Source organism: Talaromyces stipitatus, genomic scaffold (genome assembly GCF_000003125.1).
Source record: "Talaromyces stipitatus ATCC 10500 scf_1105507295527 genomic scaffold, whole genome shotgun sequence".
NCBI lineage: Eukaryota > Fungi > Ascomycota > Eurotiomycetes > Eurotiales > Trichocomaceae > Talaromyces > Talaromyces stipitatus.
In genome coordinates, this window is record NW_002990114.1 from 2,067,421 (window position 1) to 2,093,034 (window position 25,614).

The 25,614-nt window shown below is 44.8% G+C and overlaps 6 protein-coding genes across 6 annotated transcripts, besides 7 other annotated features; 2 read left to right on the forward strand and 4 right to left on the reverse strand.

Moving 5' to 3' along the window:
* Positions 1–719: 719 nt before the first annotated feature.
* On the forward strand, positions 720–2,512 carry TSTA_088130 (efflux pump antibiotic resistance protein, putative; the record flags this gene model as incomplete). Its single annotated transcript, XM_002478495.1, has 3 exons — positions 720–937; positions 1,004–1,438; positions 1,495–2,512. The coding sequence occupies 3 exons, from the start codon at positions 720–722 to the stop codon at positions 2,510–2,512; spliced, it is 1,671 nt and encodes a 556-aa protein (XP_002478540.1).
* Positions 2,513–2,856: 344 nt separating this feature from the next.
* Positions 2,857–4,390, reverse strand: TSTA_088140 (uncharacterized protein; the record flags this gene model as incomplete). The annotated part of the gene is made up of 3 exons (XM_002478496.1): positions 2,857–3,567; positions 3,674–4,015; positions 4,067–4,390. The coding sequence occupies 3 exons, from the start codon at positions 4,388–4,390 to the stop codon at positions 2,857–2,859; spliced, it is 1,377 nt and encodes a 458-aa protein (XP_002478541.1).
* A 1,287-nt stretch (positions 4,391–5,677) lies between these two features.
* Positions 5,678–5,709: a microsatellite.
* Positions 5,710–5,825: 116 nt separating this feature from the next.
* TSTA_088150 (glycogen phosphorylase GlpV/Gph1, putative) lies at positions 5,826–8,877 on the reverse strand (the record flags this gene model as incomplete). Its single annotated transcript, XM_002478497.1, has 8 exons — positions 5,826–6,230; positions 6,288–8,053; positions 8,118–8,195; positions 8,252–8,355; positions 8,412–8,473; positions 8,524–8,559; positions 8,637–8,649; positions 8,702–8,877. 8 exons carry the CDS (start codon positions 8,875–8,877, stop codon positions 5,826–5,828), a joined length of 2,640 nt encoding a protein of 879 aa, XP_002478542.1.
* A 1,528-nt stretch (positions 8,878–10,405) lies between these two features.
* Positions 10,406–10,445: a microsatellite.
* Positions 10,446–10,763: 318 nt separating this feature from the next.
* On the reverse strand, positions 10,764–12,105 carry TSTA_088160 (G protein complex alpha subunit GpaB; the record flags this gene model as incomplete). Its single annotated transcript, XM_002478498.1, has 6 exons — positions 10,764–10,863; positions 10,923–11,161; positions 11,216–11,345; positions 11,395–11,523; positions 11,574–11,919; positions 11,979–12,105. 6 exons carry the CDS (start codon positions 12,103–12,105, stop codon positions 10,764–10,766), a joined length of 1,071 nt encoding a protein of 356 aa, XP_002478543.1.
* A 3,713-nt stretch (positions 12,106–15,818) lies between these two features.
* Positions 15,819–17,396: a mobile genetic element.
* TSTA_088170 (uncharacterized protein) lies at positions 16,557–17,402 on the forward strand (the record flags this gene model as incomplete). The annotated part of the gene is made up of 2 exons (XM_002478499.1): positions 16,557–16,774; positions 16,946–17,402. 2 exons carry the CDS (start codon positions 16,557–16,559, stop codon positions 17,400–17,402), a joined length of 675 nt encoding a protein of 224 aa, XP_002478544.1.
* Positions 17,403–17,433: 31 nt separating this feature from the next.
* Positions 17,434–17,610: a mobile genetic element.
* A 960-nt stretch (positions 17,611–18,570) lies between these two features.
* Positions 18,571–19,200: a mobile genetic element.
* Positions 19,201–19,228: 28 nt separating this feature from the next.
* Positions 19,229–19,528: a mobile genetic element.
* A 3,154-nt stretch (positions 19,529–22,682) lies between these two features.
* On the reverse strand, positions 22,683–24,660 carry TSTA_088180 (uncharacterized protein; the record flags this gene model as incomplete). The annotated part of the gene is made up of 5 exons (XM_002478500.1): positions 22,683–23,324; positions 23,364–23,407; positions 23,438–23,689; positions 23,723–24,262; positions 24,444–24,660. 5 exons carry the CDS (start codon positions 24,658–24,660, stop codon positions 22,683–22,685), a joined length of 1,695 nt encoding a protein of 564 aa, XP_002478545.1.
* Positions 22,794–24,281: a mobile genetic element.
* Positions 24,661–25,614: the final 954 nt, after the last annotated feature.

Sequence of the window (25,614 nt, forward strand, 5' to 3'; positions counted from 1 at the left end):
TTGATGAACGAAACAAAAAGACATATTCACGATTTCCGGGACACTCACTCGGCATAGAGATTCCATCTGATTCCATAACCTTCCACATACATCAGCAGACCCTTTAGAGTCCATGTATAGCTGGAGTTAGGACTAGAACGTAGTAGAACCGGAGCGGCGTGGGGACCCAGGCGGAATTGACCCACTTGAACTCCGCTGTAAAGTGGAAAACTCCGACATGCATGCATTAGTCTCCGCCGCTAAGCAATTCATCCTATAGCCCTAGATGTGGAGCTGAAAATCATACACTGCCCAGGTGTTGTATCGACTGCCGTCGGTCATGTTTGGGCGGAGAGCTTACCAACGATACATCGCCGACCCGTGGCGGCGGCGGAAACGTCCAGCCCTAGGAAGTCCGCCTGTTCTTGCGGGCTGAAAGGAAGTAATTATTAATCTGGAATTTCATTGTAATTCTCGGGGATGTCCACAGCTTCCAATGTTCAAGGGCTCCTATAATTCACTTGAAGTTTCGTCGTCGCCTTCCAAAGTTGACATTCCTGATAATTGGCCTGTGGGCATAGGAATAAATTTTAAGGACTCCAAGGTCGTCTGCAAAGTTCCCTATTCGAAGATATCACTTTCAAGTCTCAGCCCAGAGTGTAGTGGTTGGTTCGCCTCCCTGAGTCACGACTCGCAACAATACAACTCATCATAGACATAGCTACTCAGAAGAACGAATTATGACTGCTGCCGTGCAGGAAAATTACACCCAAGTGCAAATTCCAGGAGATGGAGGTTCTTCAGACCATCGTCGATCTTCAACCACGGAGGTGGACCTTGAGAAGAATGGTCATCCATCGGTTGAGCATGGAAACAAAGAAAATGGCCTTCTTGATGATAGTCGACCCGGAGCCAAAGCTGGCTTGAGCGTGAAGCAGTTCTGGATTGTCATGCTAGGGTACGTGTCACAAAACTAATCCCTACTTTCCCGCATTGTATCCATACTAACGGATTATATCCAAAGACTGAATGTAGGAATGTTCCTAACCGCATTAGACTTTAACATCGTAGCCACTGCAGTCCCCATCATCGCCTCCGAATTCAACTCCTACCTCGACTCCTCCTGGCTCGGAACAGGGTATCTAGTCTCTTTCGCACTTTGTCTACCTGTATACGGCAAATGTGCCGAGATCTTTGGACGTCGCAATCTCTTCATCTTTGCTAATCTGGTATTCATACTGGGTAGCGGTCTATGTGGTGGATCTAGCAGCATGAACATGCTGATTGCCTCTCGCATAGTTCAAGGAATTGGCGGTGGTGGTATATATGGGTTGGTCACGGTGATTATTACTGCGGATTTAGTCGCATTGCGCGATGCGGGAAAATACCTTTCTTTTATTTCACTTGTATGGGGTATTGCGGATGTTGTTGGTCCTCTTCTCGGAGGTGTTTTCTCACAGTAAGTAGACCTCTGTAATCCATCCAGGAGTATAGATACATAACTGACTACAACAGATACGTTACTTGGCGATGGTGCTTCTACATTAACCTCTGCATTTCCCCAATCAGCCTGCTCATCACCTTATTCGTGCTCAGACTACCGCGTACCCCTGTCAACTACGCCGAAAAGGCTCGAAAATATGACTACATCGGTACTGTCGCGATGATCGGAGCGACGACGATGCTTCTACTAGGAATTTCATGGGGAGGTGTGAATTTCCCCTGGAAGAGCGGGCAAGTTATCGGCACATTGGTAGGGGGCGTTGTCCTCCTCATTCTTTTCGGTATCTTCGAACACTTCGTCAACGATCCTATCTTTCCACCAATCTTTTTCCGCAATCGCAGCATCATGGCCATCTTTGTGGCTGAATTCTTTTACGGCGCGAGCTTACTAGGCATGATGTACTACGTGCCGCAATTCTTCCAGCTCGTCTTTGGTGACTCGGCCACTATTGCCGGCGTTGGCCTGTTACCTCTGATGCTGGGATTGGCCATTGGCAACCCCGTGGCGGGATGGGTAACGAGTAAATGGGGCATAAGCCTAGCAAACGCCTGGGTTGGCGCCGCACTCGAAGTCTTGATCATCGGCCTCATCACACGCTGGAACGCAACTACCAGTCGCGCAGAAGCGGTGATTGAGTTAATCATTCTTGGTATCGGCCTGGGAGCAGCTATGGAAGGTCTGTTGATCAGTGCCCAAGCATCTGTTGAACCCATGCTCATCGGCGTCGTTACGGGATTGGTCATTTTCATGCAGACTGTGGGTGATATCTTTGGTATCGCCATTTTTGCTGCTGTCTACCAGAACAAGCTGCGGAGTCAACTTACTCATCTGGCTATCCCGGCTTCACAGATTGAGACTATCTTGGAGGATGTGCAGCAAGTACGGAAACTGTTTTCGGGAGACTTGCGTACTGAGGTTATTGCGTCGTATGCGGATAGTCTTCAGAATGGATGGTGGTGGATGTTTGCATGTGCAGGTACATTGCTGATTGCTTCTGCGTTTGCTAAGCAGCACAAGTTTACATCTTGAGGATCCCACATCAACAAATCCAAAAGTCTTTTGACAAATTATCTATCATATTACATAGAATACAGCGTGTGCGTTTTGGTGTGGAAATTCATGCTACGTTTAGCACAATTTTTCATTCATAGCTAGGTATATGGCCTTTTCTTCCCAGTATATGGCATATTTGATGCATAGGTAGTATTTTGCAATAAATGAGACAATATTCACTATTTCCAACCTTCGATCTGGCACCTTTATGTTTAGTAATAGAGAAATCTATTGGAATCTTTTGATCAGAGAATTCATGGTTCCGGAAAAGAGTTGTTGCATTGACATGCACGATATCTGAACATTCCATCTAGAGATGATTATTCTACCATTCCATCCTCAAGTCCCAAATGAACCAAAGGCCCCGCTGGTCCTCCAGTCTGCACATCCCGTGCAACAGTATCTTTAAACAACCTGGCGAGATGAAACCCTTTATCCGCCATACGACCAAGCAAGTCAACAACCAACCCCCATTGAATCCGATAGGACTCATCATGTGTCTGACGCCATCTGGCAACCAAGAACCGACAACACAAAAAGTATGATGGCGCTAAAAGCGGGTTGAGAAGTGTTGACAACGATTGGTTGGCTGTGAGGAGTTGTTTGAGTAAATCCACGATTGCTTGTACGCCGCGAAACGCGCGTAAAAACCCCTGATGATTGGCAGAGCCTTGGGCGAATTTACTAGGTAAACCGTCCGTTTTGCCGCAAACTGATACGGGATAGTTTAGTAGGATGGAGCAGGTGTGTAGGATAATGTTGAGCCAGGTAACGTATGGATCATGGAAGGCATTGGATAGATGCGTGGATACGGGAATCCAGAATTGAACCAGGGTGGATTGCAATTTCAGATACTCGGCTGCCCTCTGCTTTTGGTCGGCATCGATGGGTACGATATTCTCGTATTCGACAATTCGTCCTAGGAGGACCACGGCTTTCTGGAAGAGACGGGTTATTGGCATACCGCTTGACTTGCCCGGGGGAAGTGTTAGACTCCATAATTCCAAGTCTCGGGAAAATAGCTCGGCATCCTAGAGAAGATAATTAGACTTTCGCCATTGGGGTTTACTATGAGTGCAGAGATGATGAGGATGAGAGGGAAGACTTGAGGTTTCTCAGCATTTTTCTCTGACTTACCGCAATCTCGATCGAAGGCGAATTCGCCAGGTTATTGCAAGGATAATTCACATAAAACATGTGATCATTCACGACAAAGTGTACACCGTGAAGGTAATTTATATGTCGATCCAGCAGAAAAAAAGCCCACATTGTCCAGCGACATTCTTCTTCCTCCATGGCATGAGCAAGAGGTATTTTGACATGTGTCGGTTTACGATCATCGTCTATTCGATTAAATCCATGCATGCAAGCCAGTGTATAAGCCTGGGCTAGGCGCAGAGAAGCTTGTAGGATGTCACCTTCCATGAATTGGAGATAGACGTTCCAGACTGCTGCTTGGACGTTCCGCAAAACATCTCCCTATGATTTTATCTCAGTAATACTTCTTGCCGTGAATGGAATATAACCTACGTTGGATACTACACTCCGCTCATATAAGAACATGGCACGTTCATACCACATTTTTCGCTGAGCTAGAATTTCGATTGCTTCGCTACTGCGCGCAACAGTAGCGAGAATACTCCACATCAAGGGAGACGACTCCGCCCATTGAGGGTCCGAGATCCGATCCAGGATAGCCTGTGCATGGATACACGGTAACAATGGATGATGCTGTTGGAAGAAGATACGAGTTAGCTCCAGCAGCTGTGACTGCGAAGGCAGGACACTGCTCGTCGGAGACGAGGTAGGAGAGTCAGAGTTGACACTTGGAAGAAATTCAACGGCATCGAACATTTGAGGCCCGCTGAACAAGGGCTCGACGCGATGTGGTGAAACGTTTGGGTGATTCACGACCTCGTAACCTTCAAGTAGTCCCGCATGCACATCCTGCTCGAGGCGAGGCGAGAGCCCATTTGGTGCATTAAGTCCACTTGTTCTTGAAGGGAGTAATAAAGAGTCAACATCCCAGAACCCTATTGGAGCAATTGACGGCAAAGTAGAAATCGCAGTGGTACTGGGTTCAGCGACATCAGTCGAAGTGGGTAGATTGAATGAAAAAGACGACTCGGACGCCCTCGACGAGTTCGCCTGGTGCGAGTACACACACTCGATATTGCTCTTAATACACGCCGAACAAGACGGGCGGAGGGCCTATGCAACCAGTTAATACGCAGTGAAATTTTAGATAACAGTCGGGGCGATTGGAATTTACATCACATCGCTTCTTCTTGTGTCTGCATGCCTAGACAAAGTCGTTTGCACGTTAGATAGCAAGCTTACACAGCATCGACGAATATGCCATACATACCGCACAAGCCTTTTTCCTTGAGTCTTGGTAGTATTCAGCGTAGTGTAAGGGATTGGTACCCCCCTCGTAGAAGCCGGAGGTCATGGTACTCATAGAAAGGTGTCACTGAGATCGCGTAACACAAAGCCGATAGTGTTGTAGCTTGGCCGTGGGGAAATCACAGATCGAGTGATGTAAAGGCAGATACTAAATCCTTTCAAGTAATCGGAACAATACGATTCAGCTCCCTCATAGACACACTATCTCTCCAATTGCAGTACGTGTCTGTAGATGCGAGAATATTGATTTAATTCCTTACGGGTCCCACAATATTTTGCTTGCTGCGCGCATATGAAATTTGGAGCAACGCAAATCAGATACTGTAGTCGGATCCGAGTTTCAACGCAGAGAATACAGCATGCCACCATCGTCACTCATGATCAGGCCATCGAAAGACGCCAAGGACGCTCAAAGAAAGCGAGAGAATGTGATGGGGAAATACGAAAATGCAACCTGCAGAAGGATCTGATCGAGACTTTCCCTTTTTCTTCGTTTTGGCCCCCCCCGCGATGCAGTTTTAGGTCTTAGAGATTTCCACAAGTCAAGGGAGAAAAGTAAGGTTAAGTTAAAGCACATCACCCGCCAGGGCTAAATCGAGCTTATTAAGCGATCAATGACGATCACCAGCCAACAACCCATACAAAAGAAAAGCCACGAAGGGATAACACCAAGGGCATGCTTAACACAAATCATTTATGTAGGTGCCTATTGAGAGTAATCAATTGAGATATGATATCATCATCATCATCATCATCATCATCATTATATATAAACTGTATCAACTAATCAATAAATTTTTAAGAATACTGTGCCAATGGAAATATACCGAACAAACACCTCTTGTTGCTCGCTGCGAATGAAGGTCGCTTAGAGATCAATCACTCACTCAACCACAAGTGGCTCCACGTTCCAGATACTCTCTGCATACTCGTTAATCACACGATCTGTCGAGAAGAATCCCATTCGAGCAACACTGGTAATGGACTTGGCAATCCATTCATCCTGTTTCAGGAAGTCCTCGTCAACCAAAGCCTGGGTCTGGATATACGATTTGAAGTCGTCAGAAACCAAGTAGTAATCTCCGTGATCAGTAATGGAGGCGATCAATGATTCGAATGCTTTGGGATCGCCAAAGGTGCCTGATCGAATGGACTCGAATACTTTGGCCAAGTCCTCGTCTAATGTGAAACCCTTGTATCGATGAGTCTCGCGAAGGGTTTCGACGTCTTCGGCAAGATTTCCAAAGAGGAAAATGTTCGACTCGGTGATTTCACGAGTGATTTCGATCTGTTCACGTCAGTCATGAACATAAATAATTATAAGCTTTTCATCGTTTCAACTCACATTGGCCCCGTCGCATGTTCCAATAATCAACCCTCCATTGAGCACAAACTTCATGTTACTAGTTCCACTCGCTTCTGTTCCAGCTGTTGAGATGTGCTCGCTAATGTCCGAGGCTGGCACAATGATCTCGGCCTTGCTTACGTTGTAGTCCTCAATGAAGATTACCTTGAGCAAATCACCGACATCGGTGTCGTTGTTCACGACCTGGCCCACTTTATTGATCAGGTGGATAATGGTCTTTGCCATCCAGTATCCAGGAGCCGCTTTGCCTCCAAAGATTGACACACGGGGTACCAACTTCTTGCGTTCTTCTGGAGTCATTGATTTGATCTTCAGGTATCGATGAATCACACCAAAGATGTTAAGCTGCTGTCTCTTGTATTCATGGATACGTTTGACTTGAACATCAAACAGGGAGGTCGGGTTGATAGTATATCCAGTCGTGTCTTTGATGTGTTTTGCAAGTCGTTTCTTATTCTCGGTCTTGATATCTGCCCACTCCGTACGGAATTCCTTATCGTCAATATAGCGCTCGATACCATCCAAGAGCGTAAGATCAGTCAAAAAGTCATAACTACCCAGCTTGGACGCAATCAATTTAGACAGTCGAGGGTTTGCCTGGTGCAACCACCTTCTAGGGGTTATACCGTTTGTGACGTTGGTGAATTTATCTGGACCATATATCTTGACAAAGTCTTTGAAGATTGTCGACTTGATGAGATCAGAATGAAGTTCAGCAACTCCATTGACTTTATGAGAGCCAATAATGGCCAAGTAGGCCATGCGCACCATCTTGGGCTGAGATTCTTCGATAATAGAGACTCGAGCCAAGAGCTCGCGCTCGTTGGGGAATTTCCTTTCCACTTGTTGCAAGAAGAACAAGTTGATATCATATATGATCTGAAGGTGTCGTGGCAACAGATGCTGCATGAGGGGAACAGACCACTTCTCCAAAGCTTCTGGTAGAACGGTGTGGTTGGTATATCCGAAAGTCTCGACGACAATCTTCCATGCTTCGTCCCATTCAAGACCTTCCAGGTCGACTAAAATGCGCTGCAATTCGACAATGGCAAGTGTGGGATGAGTGTCATTAAGCTGAATAGCGACCTGATCCGGAAACTCACTCCAGGCTCGCTTTGTCTTTTTGAATCGGCGCACAATATCATACAGAGAGGCGGCACACCAAAAGTACTGCTGCTTCAATCGAAGCTCCTTACCGCGTTCAAGATTATCGTTGGGGTATAGGACCGCTGAGATTGTCTCGGCGCGTTGCTGATCGGATACGGCAAGTTCGTACTCGCCGGCATTGAATTTCTGGAAATCGAACTCGCCACTGCTTGCCTTGCTAGACCATAATCGGAGGTTGTTTGTGGTTTCCGTACTGTAGCCAGGGATTGGCACGTCGTATGCGACAGCTTGTACAATCTCGCCACCATGCCAGTTGTAGGTTATACTGCCATCCTCGTTCTCCTGCCGGACAGATTGACCATAGAATTGAATGTCGACTGTAATATCATGGCGTGGGAACTCCCAGGGATTGAAATCTAGCCAATAGTCTGGAATTTCAACCTGATAACCATCGATGATCTCTTGCTTGAAGATACCGTACCGGTAGCGCAATCCGTAACCCCAGGCTGGGTAGTTGAGTGTTGCCATACTATCAAGGAAGCAAGCAGCCAATCGACCAAGACCTCCGTTTCCAAGTGCGGCATCATGTTCTTGATTGATGACATCTTCGATTCGGAAGCCCAGCTCTTCCAGGCCCTCTGTTTTGACGGGAGATAAGCAACGTTGTTTCTGTGTATGATCTGAGATAGATTTCTTTCTTACCCTTTGCGGTCTCTTTCTTGCCCACATTCAGCATAGCATTGTCAAGAGCACGACCCATTAAAAACTCGAGCGACAGATCTGGCAAGTCAGCATATCGTTGCCATGGATACTACCAGGTTGAGAAAGCCGCTCACAATAAACGCGTTTCTGATCGACCATAGTCTGGCGCTGTTGTGTCTTGTTCCACTCGATAATCAGGCGATCACGAAATGCGAGGGCGGTACCGGAGTAGGCCGCTCTAACAGGTGTATAAGCAATGCATGTATTTTATGTTGTCTCCGCTGGAACACTCACAGATCATCGCAATTGTAGAGCGAGCGTGCCAAGGTCGTTTCGACGTGTCGAACAAATTCCCGCTTGTATAGAGTCAGCTTTGCCGGTGTATCCTGATATGAGCCAAGATTACCTCGAATTCATCCTTATTCTCAAACCCAGTAGCGGACTGTACGTGGTGGTAAGTGTTAGCTGTTCCTGTTTCGCAATTTCCGTTCGATATAACTGAGCTTCTGGGAGTCATACATATTTCTTCCATCTATTCACAGTCAGCGTTAATCGTCGGCAGGACATTCGAGTAGACAACTCACACTTCTCGGAGATGCTCCGGAATACTAGCCTCGACAAGCTTGCTCTCGACAGGACCTAAGCCCGTGAACGTTCTCTTGTGTTTGGGACGGCTGAAACCAGGGCCAACAGCCTGAAGTTCGGCCACGGGGACACCAATGGATGGTTTGCGTTCTCGCGATAGAGGTTTCGAAGACATCTTATCTCGTTCGTTCTGTTTTATTTCTCGACGAAGAAATTCAATCGGTATGATGCAGATATAACAAACTCGAACGTTGCAAAGAAAAGCAAGACAAGAACAAATCACATGCCAAAGCAGAGAGAACAGGGGAGATGAAGAGGAGAAACAATGAAGCTACACCAGAGTGAGGGGTAGAACATACATATACCTGTTTTTGTCTCTTTCTACCGGGTAGGCACGGTTCAGACAGCGGGAAGGTGGCGCGTCCCACGGAGCTTCCCAGATAAGTAAAAGGCCAAAAGAAGGAAGAAGCTATCCTCTAATACCTCTATCAAATAACAATAACAATCATACTATGTGCAATGATTGAGCTTCATGTCCTGAGAGTCGTACGATGGCCAGTGGGGCCTATCATTTTATCAGTGCCACTATCGTAGTGTCGTTGCTGGTCTAGACCGGGTTGTGCGGAGGTGGAGTCCTGTATCTGAGAGTACAACGACAACTACACCTGTTTTCCATTGATATTGAGATGTATATACACACAGAGCCAAGTTCAAGTACATTTAAAAAGCATCGCCCTATTTTAGACAGTAGCCGTGGCTAACCCTGTCATGAAAGCTAACATAGACACCTGCGACCATGGAGTAGTAATCGAAAAGTGCCACTTGCGGTAAGCTAACTTAAGTTGACTTACTTTAACTAGGTAAGCATGACTAAGTGTTATGCCGGACCACTCCGGAACGCCTCAGATAGCATCAAGGTACGGAGGACGTTATATGCAAAGGACTCTAATGGCCTGATAACTGTAGCAAATGACGTACCTCGTCTAGCCAGCTATTAGTATCTAGCATGTCTGACACCGGAGCTGAATGCGGATGTCCATATAAATACTCCATGGAAGAGTCATATGTCGCAACTCTAGATAGAGATACGCTCATCCACCACATCGTCAATGACATATAAATAACATCCAAGATGCTACGAGATCACACATACTCCCAAGTAACTCTTGTACTCGATCCATAATAACCCTAAGTCAGCTAAAGCTCGATATGATGTCATACCTAGAATACCCGGCGCCGTCAACCAATCACAAACCGTTTTGGGCTATACCCATCGTTCTGCAAGAAAGAGGGACATTCATCGGAGTTAAGTGGCCCTTTTGTGCCCTAAGCAGAATTTAGCAGCCCGTTAAGTGAAGACAAGACAATTAAAGAGTAGGTTCAGGAGGTCGATCGCTCGTAGATTACGCCCAGAGAGGATAAGTTATTGCCAACAGGAAGCCTACTTAAAATGACAAGGACATGACAAGGCATTAGCAGGTAGGTAGGTATATGTATAGTCCAAGGAATTCGATTTGTAATAGTATAAGCCTTCGAGTTCGCTTATCTATCAAAAAAAGAAAGGAAAAAAAAACTGAGAAAATCTTTATTTCCCACTGGGAATATGAGGAATATTGCTTGGACGTAATGACAGCAAAAGAAAAAAAAATTTCCATCATGAATGAGCTGTATTTTAGGACAACGCCTCCAGTAAGAAGATAGCAAAAACAGAAAAGAACATAACAAGACAAGACAAAACAAAACGCCGATACCGTATTCGGTATGATGAGGAGAGAAACCAAAAAAAGAAGATCGTGGAAATGGTCCTTGGGATATCAAATGGGAAGCACAAAGATTATTCTTGGCGTCGAGGCTGATGGGAGAAAACAAAAACCTCAAAGTGATCGTTAAAAGGGTCTGCAGTAATAAAGAGAAAATGAAATAACACGACGCTCCTTAACCCAAAGAAGAAAAATGAAAGGTACTCATTAAGAGTGGCATGCAAAAAAGTTGAAAAAGAAAAGAAAAAAAAAAAGACGATACGACGTTGGCCAGCAAGAAGTATTTGGGATATCATCATTATCATAGGATACCGGAATCTTTCAAGGCGTTTTGAAGGATGGTTTCTTTGACGGCGGCGAAAACGAGACGGATATTAGTTGTATCGGTGGCTTGTGTGAGACTGTAGACAAGTGATGTCAGTATGCGGATGGTTGGATTGGGAAGAAGTTGCGAACGTACTGAGGGTATAGGTTGAGATGAGCCCGATTGACCTGATTAAACCTCCATAATAGATACTTTGCCGCCCTGTTGACATCGTTTCCTCCGGAATAATCTGGAAAGTAATTGCTGAGGGGTGATCGACCGAGCTTCTGCCTGAACAAATCGACTTTGTTCAGGAATAAGATTATACTCGTGCGCATGAACCATCTCGAGTTGACTACCGAGTCGAACAGAACCAAGCTCTCCATCATTCGATTCTAAACACCCATTAGCTCCACCTTTCTTTTTGCCACGAAGTTCTGACTGCATACCTGATTGCTCTCCTCCAACAAAACCTGGTCGTATTCACTAAGTGCGACGCAAAAGATAATCGATGTGACGTTCTCGAAACAATGGATCCATTTCTTCCGTTCGCTGCGCTGTCCACCGACATCAAACATGCTATAGTCGAATTAGAATTGCGTCTTTAAGGGTCAAGAGTGAAGCATACTGTATACTGAGCTGACCCATGGTAAACCTCGTCTCGTAGATACCGGTCGTCTTGGTACGCGCCCGAAGAACATCGGCCTCATTAGGTATGTAATCTGGTGCAGCTATTCGCTTCGCATTCTCAAAAAAGCTGTTCACCGTCAGTTCGACTTTCTCAAGCGAAATCAGAAAGGGACATACTAAGGTGCCGAATCCATTAGGTAAAATTCACTCTGGTGCTCCATAACGGAAGCGGTGCACGGATCACTCCATATAAACGTCACTGCATCGCCAACTTTCGGATCTAAAGGTATAGAAGGGTCGGGATCTATGTTGTACTCGGAAATGTATGTGATGAAATCCCGCACTTTCTGACTAGTCGGCTCCATATCGAAATGCTCGTAGGCCTCGATTAACGATTTGGCGCAGTCGAGAAGGTTCTTGTAGACGGTCAGTCGGTACATTGTCAGCTCTTCGACGCTGTATCCATTCTGGTGAATAATCTTCATTTGTTTGACAATGGTCGATTTCCCACTTTCGCCGGAGCCTGCACCCAGAAATTAGTATTCATCTCAGCATTCACCTATCAAACCCACGAAAGCGTACCGAGTAGTAGAATCTTGCATTCCCGTCGTAATCGTCTCGAGTCTTCCTCTATTTTTCTGTCGATCATCTGACTTCGCTTCTTTTGTTCGAGGTCCGCATTGGACTCTGAGCTGACACAACCCCCCATGACGACCGATTCTATGAATATTTGCTCGACGTTGTTAAGGCAAAAGAAAAAACAATCAACTGGTGGTAGTGCCGATGAGATAAAAAGGTCCAGTCCGCCCGCCCCCAAGAGTTTGATGGTGTCACCGATTCAGAAACCCCAAGCTAGCCGCGGTGGCTCGAAGCCGTCTGAAGACTAGTAACAAAGAATACCGTTTTTTCTTCTCGTTTATTTTGATTCCACGTGCCGTGTGAAGTTTATAAAGATTAAAAGCGAGTCGCTTGGAGGAAGACTCGTCGACTGCGAAAATTGTGATTATTAGAGTTGAGGTGGTAACGCTGGTGTCGCTGGTATGGAAGGCTTGCGCCTGCACAAACGGAATGAGGATGCGGCGCTCTCTTCAGGCGGTCGAGGTGCGAAGTCGAGGCGGAATAGGAAGAGGAGAAGTGTAGTCGTTGCAGGTGGCTGTAGAAAGAGATGGCTCAATGTGAGTGGTTCGGGTGAGATGGGCTGAGAGCGATCTTTTGGAGGTTGTTGGTGGTTGAGCTTGGACGGAGGAGAAGTTAAGTGGGAAAGGAAAAGCAGCCCAGCTGAGATGCCGAGCGCTAGACAAGTACGTGGCTATGGCTCTGGGCTGACGGTCCGCTCGGTTAGCCTCTTCAACGTTTTAACAATAACACGGCACGGCACAAGTGCGATCTGCTGGACGATGCAGCGTGACCTGAAAGTGTTTTGATTAATTCAATAAATGTAAACAAAAATAGCAATTTGGCGACGGAAGAAAAAAGGAAGAAGCTGATGACTCGTAGCCATTTGACCCAAATACGCAGTTTGAAAGATCGTCGCATTAGTACCGCGCACTGGACACTTGCCGTTGTAGTACCACACTACCAGAGTATGATACATACGAAGTCCTTTGCGGTGACCGGACCGGTAATAAACACCGATTTAACTTACATGGTATGAAGCTTTGAACATCCTCAACTTAAAACTCCGTGGTTTACTACATAGTATGGTTAAGTGACTTGATCCACCTAATGGGATCCATTTAATAGGGCGCCGTGGGCGCTTTCTGGCAGAAGTCTCTGCCCCGGAGTATGCCTCGCTGAGAGCCACTGCTTTCGAGTCTGTACTTGGAACTTTCTATGTATGCATATATAAATAATAATAAACTTACCGGTCGAGACAACCATCTCGGGTTCATATCGGCCGTATTGACAACCTGGATTATGTACGATCTCTTATCAAGTTGACAAATATACCTTCTCCATGAAAAGCCCCAGGTAAGCGGGTTACAAGACGGTAACTTTACTCCAACCATTGCGGGAGGTCTTGCGAGCTCACGTGGGCAGCGGGGACGAGATAAAAGCCAATCATATTGGAGATTCAACCAGACGGAACCATATTTAGCTAGTCTGTGATGCGTACAGAAATACATACATTACATACATATATATATTACTAATTACAAGCTGTGTACTTCGTTTGCTCAACAGATCATCTTCGGACTCAATTTAACCACCAGAGTCTATGAACCGTACGGAGTCTGTCGATCTGAGGCAATGTGACTCGTGAAGTAAACCTTGGCTGTCTTCAGGTCGAGAATATGTGCGAGCCTGGGGTTTCAGCCTACCAGTCGATTCCCGCCGTGATTGGCGCCTACGCATGTTGCGCGCCCTAGGCTGTCGCCGTGCATTGCCTATTTCCCATTAGTGCGATGCCGGTGAATAAACCTGGGTATTATGCTGCCATGGCCTTTCGACATCTTATCTCTGGTTGACTGTGAGCAGCGCATACATTCATGGTGAGGAGGCTTACAGTGCTTGCGGCCAAAGATTCGAGTGATGAATCATTGATTGATCCATAGTTAAATAAACTAGCACAATTCGATAGTCGATTTTGAATTTAGTTTATCACAAGTTTGTCCGTCGTAAAGGGTCTGTGCTTCCGCTTGTTTCATAGCCTAATTGTTTCGTTCAACCCTAACCCCCCTTTTAGCCTCGTAGACTGCCAGATGAAGACAAACCGGCTAAACTGAGCACAGGACTACGGAGTAGACGATCTGTCACGTATCAGATGATCGCCATTTAGAGAGGGTATACTACTCTTTAGATTCCGAGAAGTCATTGTTTCCTGCTATTCTACCTTAAGATACTATCTCCGGCTTAATTAAAGGGGTCATTCATCCCCTAATGCGCCTTTGATGCTGAGCAAAAGTCACAGAAAACCCCAATTCACGACAACCCTGATACGTCCGGACCAGTTCGAACTTTGAAGCAATGTTTCAAGTACTGTAAATGTCAAGCAGATCTACGCAAGCTCGTGGTTCTTTGATGTTTCAGAGGTGTTTCCGTGGCTGGATCTACCCGTCCTAAATTTAGCCGTCGGAAGGAACGTGTATAGCATCAAATGTCTCATTAAAGAAGTACAGCATCAATGAAACACGAAGCATGTTGAAACATTGCATAGTCGTCTAGGGCGTGTATTGCTTATGCCGAAATCGACGCTTGTTTCCTCCCTGAATACCTTGGGGCTGGCTGCATACAGCGCCCCTTATGAGTGCTGGATCTGCTCCCCGTTATCCAGTATGAAGAATAACCTGGTTGGGCGGTGGGGGTTTAGTCCTTCGTGAAAGTTGACTTTTTCTTGTCGAGATTTCATGAATGCTTCTCTACATGCGGAGTCCCACTCTGTCACTTGTCGATTGCTAATCTTATCATTGACAATTTGACAACATGTACACAGTCCTCCGTACGATGTTCGCTATCTGAAACACTCGCCCTGCCACACGGCCATAGGATCTGCGAGGCTTCCCATAGTTATGTGCGACATACGGTACCATCTTTGTTCTTAGGGCTGGTGCGAATACAGATATCGGCTGAATATAGTGATATTCGATATTCGTATCCGCCGTACAAAAAGGGTCGAATAAATATTCGATATCTGTATCCGCCGCGAATATCGTCTATTAGTCACGTGCTCCTTGAAAAACTTCCCTTGGATAGATCTAATCTTCTTGACCTTAGAGTCTACGACAAGATAGTCACTATCACATCGTATACGAGACAGGACTAGTTAATTGTGACATGTCACGTTTGCTAAGAGAGCGAAGGTTTAGGACACCTCGCACTGTAAAATCCTTTCTCTTCTCCAGCTTGTCCTTTCATATACGAGTCAACTATAGTGCCTGTCAAATTGAATTAATTGCATTTAAGCTATTATATTTGCCAATTATACTGTATAGCTTCTTTTACTTGGCTTAGTTCTGTTACCTGCTATCTACTGATCTAATGGAAATCTGGGGCAAACATCAAAACTACCTTGTATTAAACGACAGTTATGACAATGAAGCATGACCTGAAGACCGACTTTCAAGTCCATCCCCTAAATCGCTGATTCTATCTATACTTATATAGCTAGAATACAATTCATTTCTTGGCATCCCTGATGTTGAGATAAACCCTTCAGAATCTACCTCACAGCCATTATCCTGTCCAACAACTTCAAGAGCAGTAGATTCTTTAATTATTACATATACCTCCCGAAATCTCCTACCTATAGCTAAAAAGGAAGCATGGTTCTAGACTTACTTTAGCAAGCATAAGGTTTCACGTGAGTGGTATACAAAGAAGCACAAGAAATAGAAGTTGATGCATATAGATATTCAGTGTGCTATTGTGGACAAAGATACTGGCAAGTATTGTAGCTGGGTTATAACAGATTCAAAGTGGCAGAGTTCTACCGGCAATATGACACTCCATCTCTTATAAAAGCATTCTATTTATTCTCCTGGTGCTTCAATCACTGAACCCATCAAAAGTCTAACGGGAACTCTGCCTAGCTTATGGGCAAAAAAGGAAGAAACCCTTACTTGCTAACAACAGCTAGAAAAGGATATCCTCCACTAGATTATTATTGATAAATAATCTTTTATAACAATTGAATCCCTAGAATTTCAGCAGATCTTCTTTAATATCCTAGGTATCGCACTTCTATTTACTTCTTGGCATACCCTCCGACAACGGATTATGGATAACTTTGATATACAACATGCTTAGTTGAAGGATAAACTTAGGTTATCTTGCAAAACAATTGCCTTATCTCTTGATATTTGGACAAGCAAAATCCACCTTCCAATCCTAGGGATAATTAGCCATTGGCTTACAGAGAGTTTTGACTATCGAGAAAAAGTTCTTAAATTCAAAGAACTTTTAGTACCACATAGTGGAGAGAATCTGGCTGCAGCAGTTGAGGATATACTTCTAGAACTTGACCTTCAATCTAAGTTGACTACAATAACTGGAGACAATGCCAGTAACAACGAGAAGATGGTTTTAATTTTATCTTAAAATCTAAGGCAAAAACTTGGAGTTAATCCTCTCTTCCACGGTTTAGAAAGTTACGTCCGTTGCTTAGCTTACATATTAAATCTCATTGTCAAAGATATCCTGAAGACTTTAAAATCTAGCAACATGGAGGAAGCACATGTTGTATATGATCATTTCAAGGAAGGGGAACAATTATCTATTGTGTCTCAGGAATCTTTAGCAAGGATTTGTATCCTAGCCCTTTGGATACACCGAAGTCCCCAACAAAGGCAAAAATGGAATAAGGTTTGCAAGATTATTAATCTCTCAAGCAAATATATCGAATATGACGTTGATATAAGATGGAATTCCACTTTCCGAATGTTAGACGACGCGTTGAAGGCAAGATGCTAGGTCGATAAATTTCTACAACTCCAGACAGATTTTCCTTAGTTTACTACAATGGACTGATCTCGGCTCTCGCAGATCCACAATATCCTTTCAAAATTCAATGAGTTAACTCTGTTCATATCAGAAAAGAAACCTCAAATTAGTCTTGTGATCCCAATCTACTATAAACTTTATGATTTACTCGATGAGGCATCCGAGCGCAAGGAGAGATTCCTAGATCTTGACGAAGATATATCATTGGCTGTGAAGGAAGGTATAAAGAAGTATAAAAAGTACTATACCTTTATGGATGCTTCTGATACATACTACACTGCCCTTATCTTGGATCCTCGCGTCAAAGGTGATCTCCTCCTCGACGAACTGGAAGATGAAGCTACTAGGAGGGAGATCCTTAAAGCTCTCCATGATAACCTCCACCGTGATTATTCAGTTGCGACTATGGGATCAAGCTTAACTATAGGACAATCCCTACTAGAGTACAACACTAACTATAATGATGTAGAGTCCCGGTTACTAAAGAGGTTACAGCCACTCAATCAACCTCTACTTTCTGATATTGATCACTATCTTATCAGCCCTCAGGTCAATATAAATAACTAACATACGGGATCCGAATTGGTTATGTAATTAGTGGCAGATAAACAAGGGTGAATATCCTAGAATGGCTGCTGCTGCTAGAGATTATTTAGCAATTCCAGCCTCTGAGGTTCCAGTAGAAAGGTTATTCAATGCAGGAAGAGACATACTGGGAATTCAAAGACACTCAATGAATTCCGAAACGATGAGGATGTTGATGTTGATGGATAATGTATATAGGAAATAGCTTCCTGTCAATGTAATAAGTGATGAAGCACCTAAATGATCCAACAATTGATTAATATACGGACTTTTCCAAATTAGCCACCTTGCTAGTAGATAGTAGATACTTCATAACCAACTACAGCTTTCGATATATATATCTAGATATATCCATCAGGTGGGATTTCTTAGACAGCCAGGGTTGCCGGCTGATCCCACCTAGTTATATTATTGATTGTGCTCTGTTTGGGATTCAATTTCTTTGAATTTAGGTTCGTTCGGCTCGTACGGGGCTTCGCTGTAGCTAGGGCATCTTTTTGAAACTGTAAATCTGCTTTCTTAGCTGCTTTTTGCTCAAGCTTTTAGCGTTGTTTTTCAGCAGCCTGTTGCGCGCGTTCTTCTCGTATTTGTTGACGGATTTGAGCTCTTTCTTGCTTTTATTGCTTTCTAGGTTCCTTTAGAAGTTGTTGTTGAAGTCTTTTATCATCTTTTCTAGCTTTTTCCTGCGCGGCTTGATCCTCTTTTTGTTGCTGTAGTTCTCGGGCTTGCTGAACCTTTGAAGGGCTGAAAAAGATTGTACCACCTTCCTTTTCGTTAGGTAAATCCAATAATAATGGCTTTTTCCTAATCCGGCGCTTTTTCTCTCTTTCAAGAGCCATCTCTAGGCTCTTAAGACGTAATCTGAGCAGTACAACCTCTGTAGAAAGTTATATAACCGTATTGTTTAGCTTTTTCATGTTTTTGCTTGGATTTTTGCCCTCAGCCACTTTAACAAATTGACGAATATATCTCCAATCTTCAGCTGAGAGAATTGAAGCTGTAGAACTAGATGAACTTGGCCAGCTGGTGGATTTTTCATTATATCGCTGTAATATGATCTCCGGATTGAAAGGAATCAAGCCCGTATTTTTGAAGGTAGAGCTGATATTTTTCTTAGTAAAAGATAGTTCCCAACTCGCCCAGAAAAGCCGAAAAAGTCACGTTTAGTAATACGGCTCAAGCCCTGGCTTTCATCAAGAAATTTGCGTAATGCCATCGTATAGTAAGTGGCAAGAGGTCCAAATAAGCCAACACCAAGAGGCTGTAAAGTATGTGTCGCATGTGCCGGAAATATTGCCAATAAGATTCTGTTTCTATCACAATATTCAATAAATCTCATATTGACGTGAGAATTGTGACCATCGAGGATTAATAAGCGTAATCCTCGGCTTGCTTGAGATTTGGTTTCCTTATCAAAGATCTCTTGAAGCTAGTGAAACCCAATATCGCTATTTGTGCAACCTGTTTCGGAAGCTGCAAAATAGCATCTTTGTGTTGTCAAATCTTGAAGCCATGAATCCTGAAGATTACCGGATTTGGCCATATAAATCAAAGCCGGAGAGATAGTAAGTCCATCAGCGCGAATACAAGCAATTGTAGTAATCCATTCTCTATTCCCATCTTGAAGAAACTGCTTATATTTCTTCTCATATAAACGCCAAGAAAAAACTCTTATTTCTTTTGTCATAACCCCAATTGCAAAGCCCTTCTCATCCATATTGTAAATCTGATTTGGTCGAAGATTATATTGCTCAATTTTCTGGTTTATAAGCTCAAAATATAGAGCCTAACTCCATGCACAATCTTTTTCGATTGCTGTCAATGCCCGTAGAATAGCGAGAAATCAACGCATTTGGATGCTTCTTTAACCAGCGAGAAACCCAGCTCTTTCCAGGCTTTTTACCGGTTATCTCATGCGCGAAATTTGCAATCATTGAAGGCGTAGGTGGTATACCGCGCTCACAGAGCATATCTATCCATTGTATAAGCTTTTGAGACTGTTGGTTGTTGAGTAATCGTTGATTGTCGTATTGCTCCTCTTTTGAGCCCGTAACACCTCGGTATCTTCTCGAGAGCGTTGAACGATTGACACCAAACATTTTTGCAGTCAAAGTGATATTCATCTGTTATATTCTCCTAAGGAATTCAAATATTCAATCGCATCCTCAATTGCACCCATTTTGACTGATTTATCGCGCTTTGAAATCTGTGTTGTTTTTCGCGTTGTGACGCGATACCGTGCATCAGGTGGTTCCGTGCACCAGGCGGTGAAGGACGGTACCTTTTGTAGTTAGCGCGCCAGTAGATATCTCGTCCCAGGGTCCTACGTTCCCAAGGGGACACAGTCAGTTTTCCTGCTTCCAGCACAAGATCAAATCATAATCCATTTGGTACGAAAAGGCATTTGACGACGCGGAAGCACTTGATGTCTTTGCAATGTGGAAGGTGAGTCAGTTGGCCAAATACGATCACGCCTTGGAAAAGATGGAGGAGAATAAAGCGCTTGTAGAGAATGGGAAAATAACCAAGGAAAAGTTCATTGCGAATGCTTTGATAGAATCTGGCTGCCTCTCTCGATTCTCCTTTGCAACTGATGATGAGATGAGAAATGCCGAGGCGTCATCTCGTGAGATAGCAGACTAGGTTTGCTTGATGGCGTCAATGTTGAGCTTTGAATGATTTACACCTCTTTGCTCCTCTCGTATGCCCTCAACGCCATGCTTTTCTGGGCGGATTACACTAGTATTAACTACGTAATCATAAAAATTCTGGTCACCAGAATCGTCATCTCCCCTCCTGAGATAGCGACCAAAGGATCGTCCACAGTAATGGAATTATGTACACATCCTTCAAATTGGTCGACCAATACACCTGAATCGACCCTGCCGTCCTCCCGGGAAACTGTGCCGTAAAGCGCTTCACCACGTCCGACCATGGCAACTTCTCTACCTTCCTCAGCTGAACCAAAAGCTCAATTTCCTCCGACTCCCATGACGTACCCTTCCGACCTTTCGTCGAGGACGGGACACTTTTGGAAGCCGTCGGGGTGGTTGGAAATCTAGACATGCACTGCGAAAGCGCACCATCGAACAGCCAGGAAAGAAACTCCAAACGGTCGTCCACAGGCGCTGTCAAGAAATAAGAACAAAGCGTAGGGATGAGGGGCGTGTTCACATTCTCCCTTGGCGTGGTGCGGGCGCAAACTCTTTTGGATGGCTGTCCTGAATCGTACCCCGGCGCGGTCCGTCTCTTATTGAATGATAGCTCTTGGCTACTGTCACCGCAAGTGTGTTGCAACGTGGATGCCGTGCCAGTTTCTAGTTCGGTTGTATGAGCACGCGAAAGATGAGTCTGTTGATCAAGAGGATCGTCCAAGGGAGCAGCTCCCGGACTGGTACTCTGTTTTCCAGGCTGAGGATCGGGAGTGCTTGCAAAGTGGTCCCGTATAGAGTCTGATTCTTGTGACAGCTCATCGGGGGAATATGAAACCGCTAACGCCACTATCTTGCCGACTGTATGTCAATGCGCAAGGCGTCTCGTCGCTGAGAATCGCCGGGTCGATTGGAAGGATTGTTTCCGATCTGGTGGGATATGATATAAGGCCGTAATCAGTTACGCAGTGCGGCGTGATTTCAGTATTTGGGAAGGGCAAGCAGAAGTCGGGGAAAGAAGGATTCAGCGATGGATGCTGGGGTTGGGTATCGCGATACAGTCTCTTGATGGTGCTGAGATGGGGCTTTCCTGTTACGTCTCTCATAGGGCCGGAAATTATCCACGTGAAATCGAGAGTTGGCTATATTCACGGTCAAAATCTTGAGCCTTGTGTTCAATAAGTAGGAACTGAGGAGAGTCGCAAGTGCGGAAATCTATCACCTTTTTATGTCGAGAAAGGCTGGAAGTACCATGTCAGCCGAGAGGACCAGTGTCGCATTTTGGTTCCGATCTTCTAGCCTAAGACAGCCTCACGCCCCGATTTCCAAGACTACTCACCGTCCCTGTGCATATGATTCGATAGAGTCGTGATCCGGCAGCCCCTATTAAATTTCCCATTCTGCCAATAGAAAGGCTCAGCAACCGAGTATAACCTGGATCATGCCTTCCGGATGAGTCTATACGGCGTGTTCGAGACTCGAATCCAACACCGCCATCGTCTGATCTCATTACCAGTGTGGATCAGAATGAAAGCCACCCCATTGACGCTAGCGCTGCAATGGGTTGTGATGCGACAATGATACATGCTCAATTTCTGGCAATGTAGGACCCTAAATTGGAAAGACAGGCCGGTGTGAGCTTCAGCCCCGCGCGATGCATTTTTGCCATTGGCTGCTACGTCGAGAGCATTGTCTTTGAAAGGAAGGAAACCCGTTATCAGCTAAAAACCGATTCTTGTTAACGTCACAAGGTCACAAGATGCGGAAAGCGCGACCCCTGTAAGTTGGGCGAAGGGTTCATGTTGTTGCGTATTGTCAGACGCATTGTTTTTCGAAGTAGGATCAGTACAGCTCTCCAGTGCAGTGTTGCAACAACATATTCGTACACCTCTTTCGTCGTTCTCTCCGTCTTGCGTTCTCTCTTTTTCCTTTTTTCCTGACTCATTCGGCTCGCGAATTCAGTCCTGGGATCCTGGTGAGGTTGCAGTGATCCTAGGCGGCGGCATTGTTCAGCAGACAAGAGCAGCGATCACATCGCCCTCGTTCTTGCTCCACCAGGAGCAGGGATACGACGGTCGATGACAGTCTCGAAATTCAGACTCGCCAAATATGGTTGAACTGGAGTCCAATCGTCGCGTTGGCCAGGCTGGGTGGTAGCGATTCTGGAGGAGCTGAGACATCACTGACGTGGCTGGCGCAAGGTCCATGCGACGCTGTGCCGTTCAGCCGCGGGTGTGACGGAAAGTGAAATTGAGAAAAACGAAGAGAGAAAGGAGACGACGAGGTGAAATCGTTCGAGGGACGCACCTGGGTTTATATAGACGCTCGGGCCCGCTATTCCCAAACGGGACGGGCTGGCACCGCTAGGCCCGGTCGGGTAGTATCATGCCCACAATCGGCAGGCGGTGGACGGCGGCAGAGGAACGGGTGGCCAGGAGCGGTTTTCGGCGTCCCGCTTGCCGTCGTGTAGAATACGTTAGTTAACTTAACGCAATCCACAAGCGAACCGGCACTTTTTCCCGAACGCGTACACAATATTGATCTCAAATCTCAAATTCTAACCCACATACTAATTATATACAAAGAATTAATTCCTAATACGATTAGGACATCAAGTTATTTTATGTCCTGCAACACCACAACCGCTGCAGCGAAATTGACGTCGTACAGGTGGATGAGAGACTGGGAGCTCAGGCTCGACCGGAGTAGTAGTAACAGCTTGAGATGCTTCAATCTGACCTTGTACGAGTGATTGAGCTTCCTCTCTAGTAATTCCCTGCTCATAAGATATTTGCTGCTTAGATCTTTGACGTTTTTGCTTCTCCTTCTTATGTGCAGCCCGTAGATCATGGAGTTCCTTCTGTGCAATTGTAAGCTTATTAATACTCATCTCATAAGCCTTCGACGCCCATGTAAACACTTCACCAATAGCCTCAGATGAACTTCTTGTATGCCGGCTTATTCTCTTCTTTGTTGTAGTCATTTGGCGCTTAAATTGACGTGCGTTTTGAGGGGTTTGCAAGCAGGATGATTGTGTATCACTTGATCGACTTGGAGGGGGTGTTGGAGTCCTCAATCGAACAGTAAGCTGTTGATAAACTCGATCTGGATTGAATGGTACTAATCCAGTTGCTGTAATGCTATTCCGAACAGTTTGAGCTTTATATGCCATTGTACGAGCCTTTGGGAATGCAGTGAGAAAGTCGATTTTGTCAATGTGATTGAACCCAAGCCTCATTCGCTGCTCAATAAGCTATCCATAATGTCGCTTTAAAACAGCAAAACAGCCAACATCAAGAGGCTGTAAAAGATGTGAAGAATGAGGAGGCATACAGACTGGAATAATATCATTCCCAGTTCATGTACGGTCAAATTCAGCAGTTAAATGGCTTCCATGACCATCAAGAATCAACATCCGATATTTCCCCAATGTATGGCCATCGGTAAGAGGAATAAAATGAGTTTTAAGCCATTCTAATCCAATCTTATCTGTCATCCATTCATTATCGCTAATATTGATTTTCCAGTCGTCTGAAAGATCCTCAAACCAGCCTAACCGAGTGTATTTCTTTGCCTTGAAAATAATATACGAAGGCAAAGCCCATCCAATCGAATTAACTGCCTCAATTGCAGTTACTCATTCTCGATTACCAGGCTGTAATAGCTTTGGTCGAGCATATCGATCACTTCCAGTGATAACCTTGGCAATCGCACAGAGTCCCATAGCAAAGCCAGTCTCATCAAAATTGTAGATGTCTTCTGGCAAGATCCCATAGTCTGATATAACCTCTCGTACGCGATCAAAATATTCTTGGATTATCTTCGGATCTTCGCACTTAGCACGTTCATAGTTATATTTCCGTGAGAAATTTGATTCAATCTCTGGGCGACGTTTGACAAGATTATATACCCAATTTTCTCCAACCTGTTGGTTTCCGCGTTGTGAAAGAAGATAACCAGCCATCTCTCGTACAAGAGAGTGTCGAGGGGGTAATCCACGTTTATCTAGATCGAGTATCCATTTGACAAGCGATTCCTCCTCACACTGAGTTAATTTATGACTGTTGGCGCGTACTTGAGATCTTTGTTGAGTGCCGTTTAATCTGTCTTGTAGAGTCGCCCGGGGTGTACTATAAATCCTTGCAGCTTGAGCCACGCGTAAGATTCGCCCATTTTGTAAATCGGAAATAGCTAATAAAATTCGTCCCTCTTGCTCAGCTAAATCTTTCTTATTTTTATTGCGAATTGGTGGCATGTTGGCGTGTTGAATAATATGGAATTAATATTGTGTACACGTTCGGGAAAAAGTGCCGGTTCGCTTGTTGATTACGTTATAATTTGGGTATTCTGCCCAGTCCCTTATCCCGAGAACCATGTTCCAATGCCTGACGCGCTGTGAGTCGTTTCATGGGGTCTAGATTCGTAAGTCTTTGAATAAGATCTTTGAACGATGGGTCAACGTCAGGCCAATCGACAAATGGTCGGTAATGAATATGTTCATCAGCCCTTTCGTCCCATAACATCTGCAGGACCTGGCAGCTAATATCATCGTCGGCAATATGTTTCGACAGGCCTCCTATTCCCTGCATGTCTCCAAAGTACGTGTCGGTATAGCAATCTTACCTATCTCGGCGCGGGAATGGGATATAGTTTATCCGTGCGCTATAGCGTACGGAGGATAACTACATCTCACCACCCGCATCCCCCTAGTTCTTAGGATTAGTCGCGATATTAGGAATTCAGTATTACTGGCTCAGTCAGCTTGTTGGATTAGCTGTCCTTCTTAGATCTTGCGATCTAACGAAGGTAAACCAACAGTACGAAACTTGGCGTTGTAGGCGAATGAAAGTGGGCAGTGCACCCTGCGCTTCGTGTTTTTTTGAAGTCCTGATCAGGACCAAAAATAACTTGTCCAAGCATAGCGTATATACACTGACTGCCTGTTAGCTGAAACCTCTTAAATATCCTCTAGACTACTTACAACGATCGCAAAAGAGAAAATATCCGTTGGCTTGTTAAGTTCACCTTTGAAATGTGCTCCTGGACTTCGCCAATTTTCATTTCCAGCAAGCATGCCTTTAATACACCTACGTTTAGGAAGGTAGGCGGCATTCTCAAGGTCAATGATCTGAACAATCTTGTGGATCTAAACATGGCAGAAGGCTTTATTACTGAGATGAACGATATTCCGATCGTGTAACTCAGCAATACCTAACAAAGCATCATGGAGAATCTGCTTTCTCGCTCGCAGTGAAATTCCTTTTTTGACCAGGCTAAGAAAATCATCTGTCAAATATTTGTATATATATATATTCGCTGGCCCGGTACGATATCATATGGCAATCGTATATATGGACTCTCGTGTAACCGGGGTTGAATGTTTTCACGGAAATTGTCGAATATATCTTTCGGTATATCTTTCAAAACAAATTTATCTGGCCGGGATCTATTGATACATTAGTGAAGATGCTACAAGAATCCTCTATGATGATACTTACGTTGCCAGCTAGACGCGACCCATGTGCAGCCGTTCTTGAAGTACG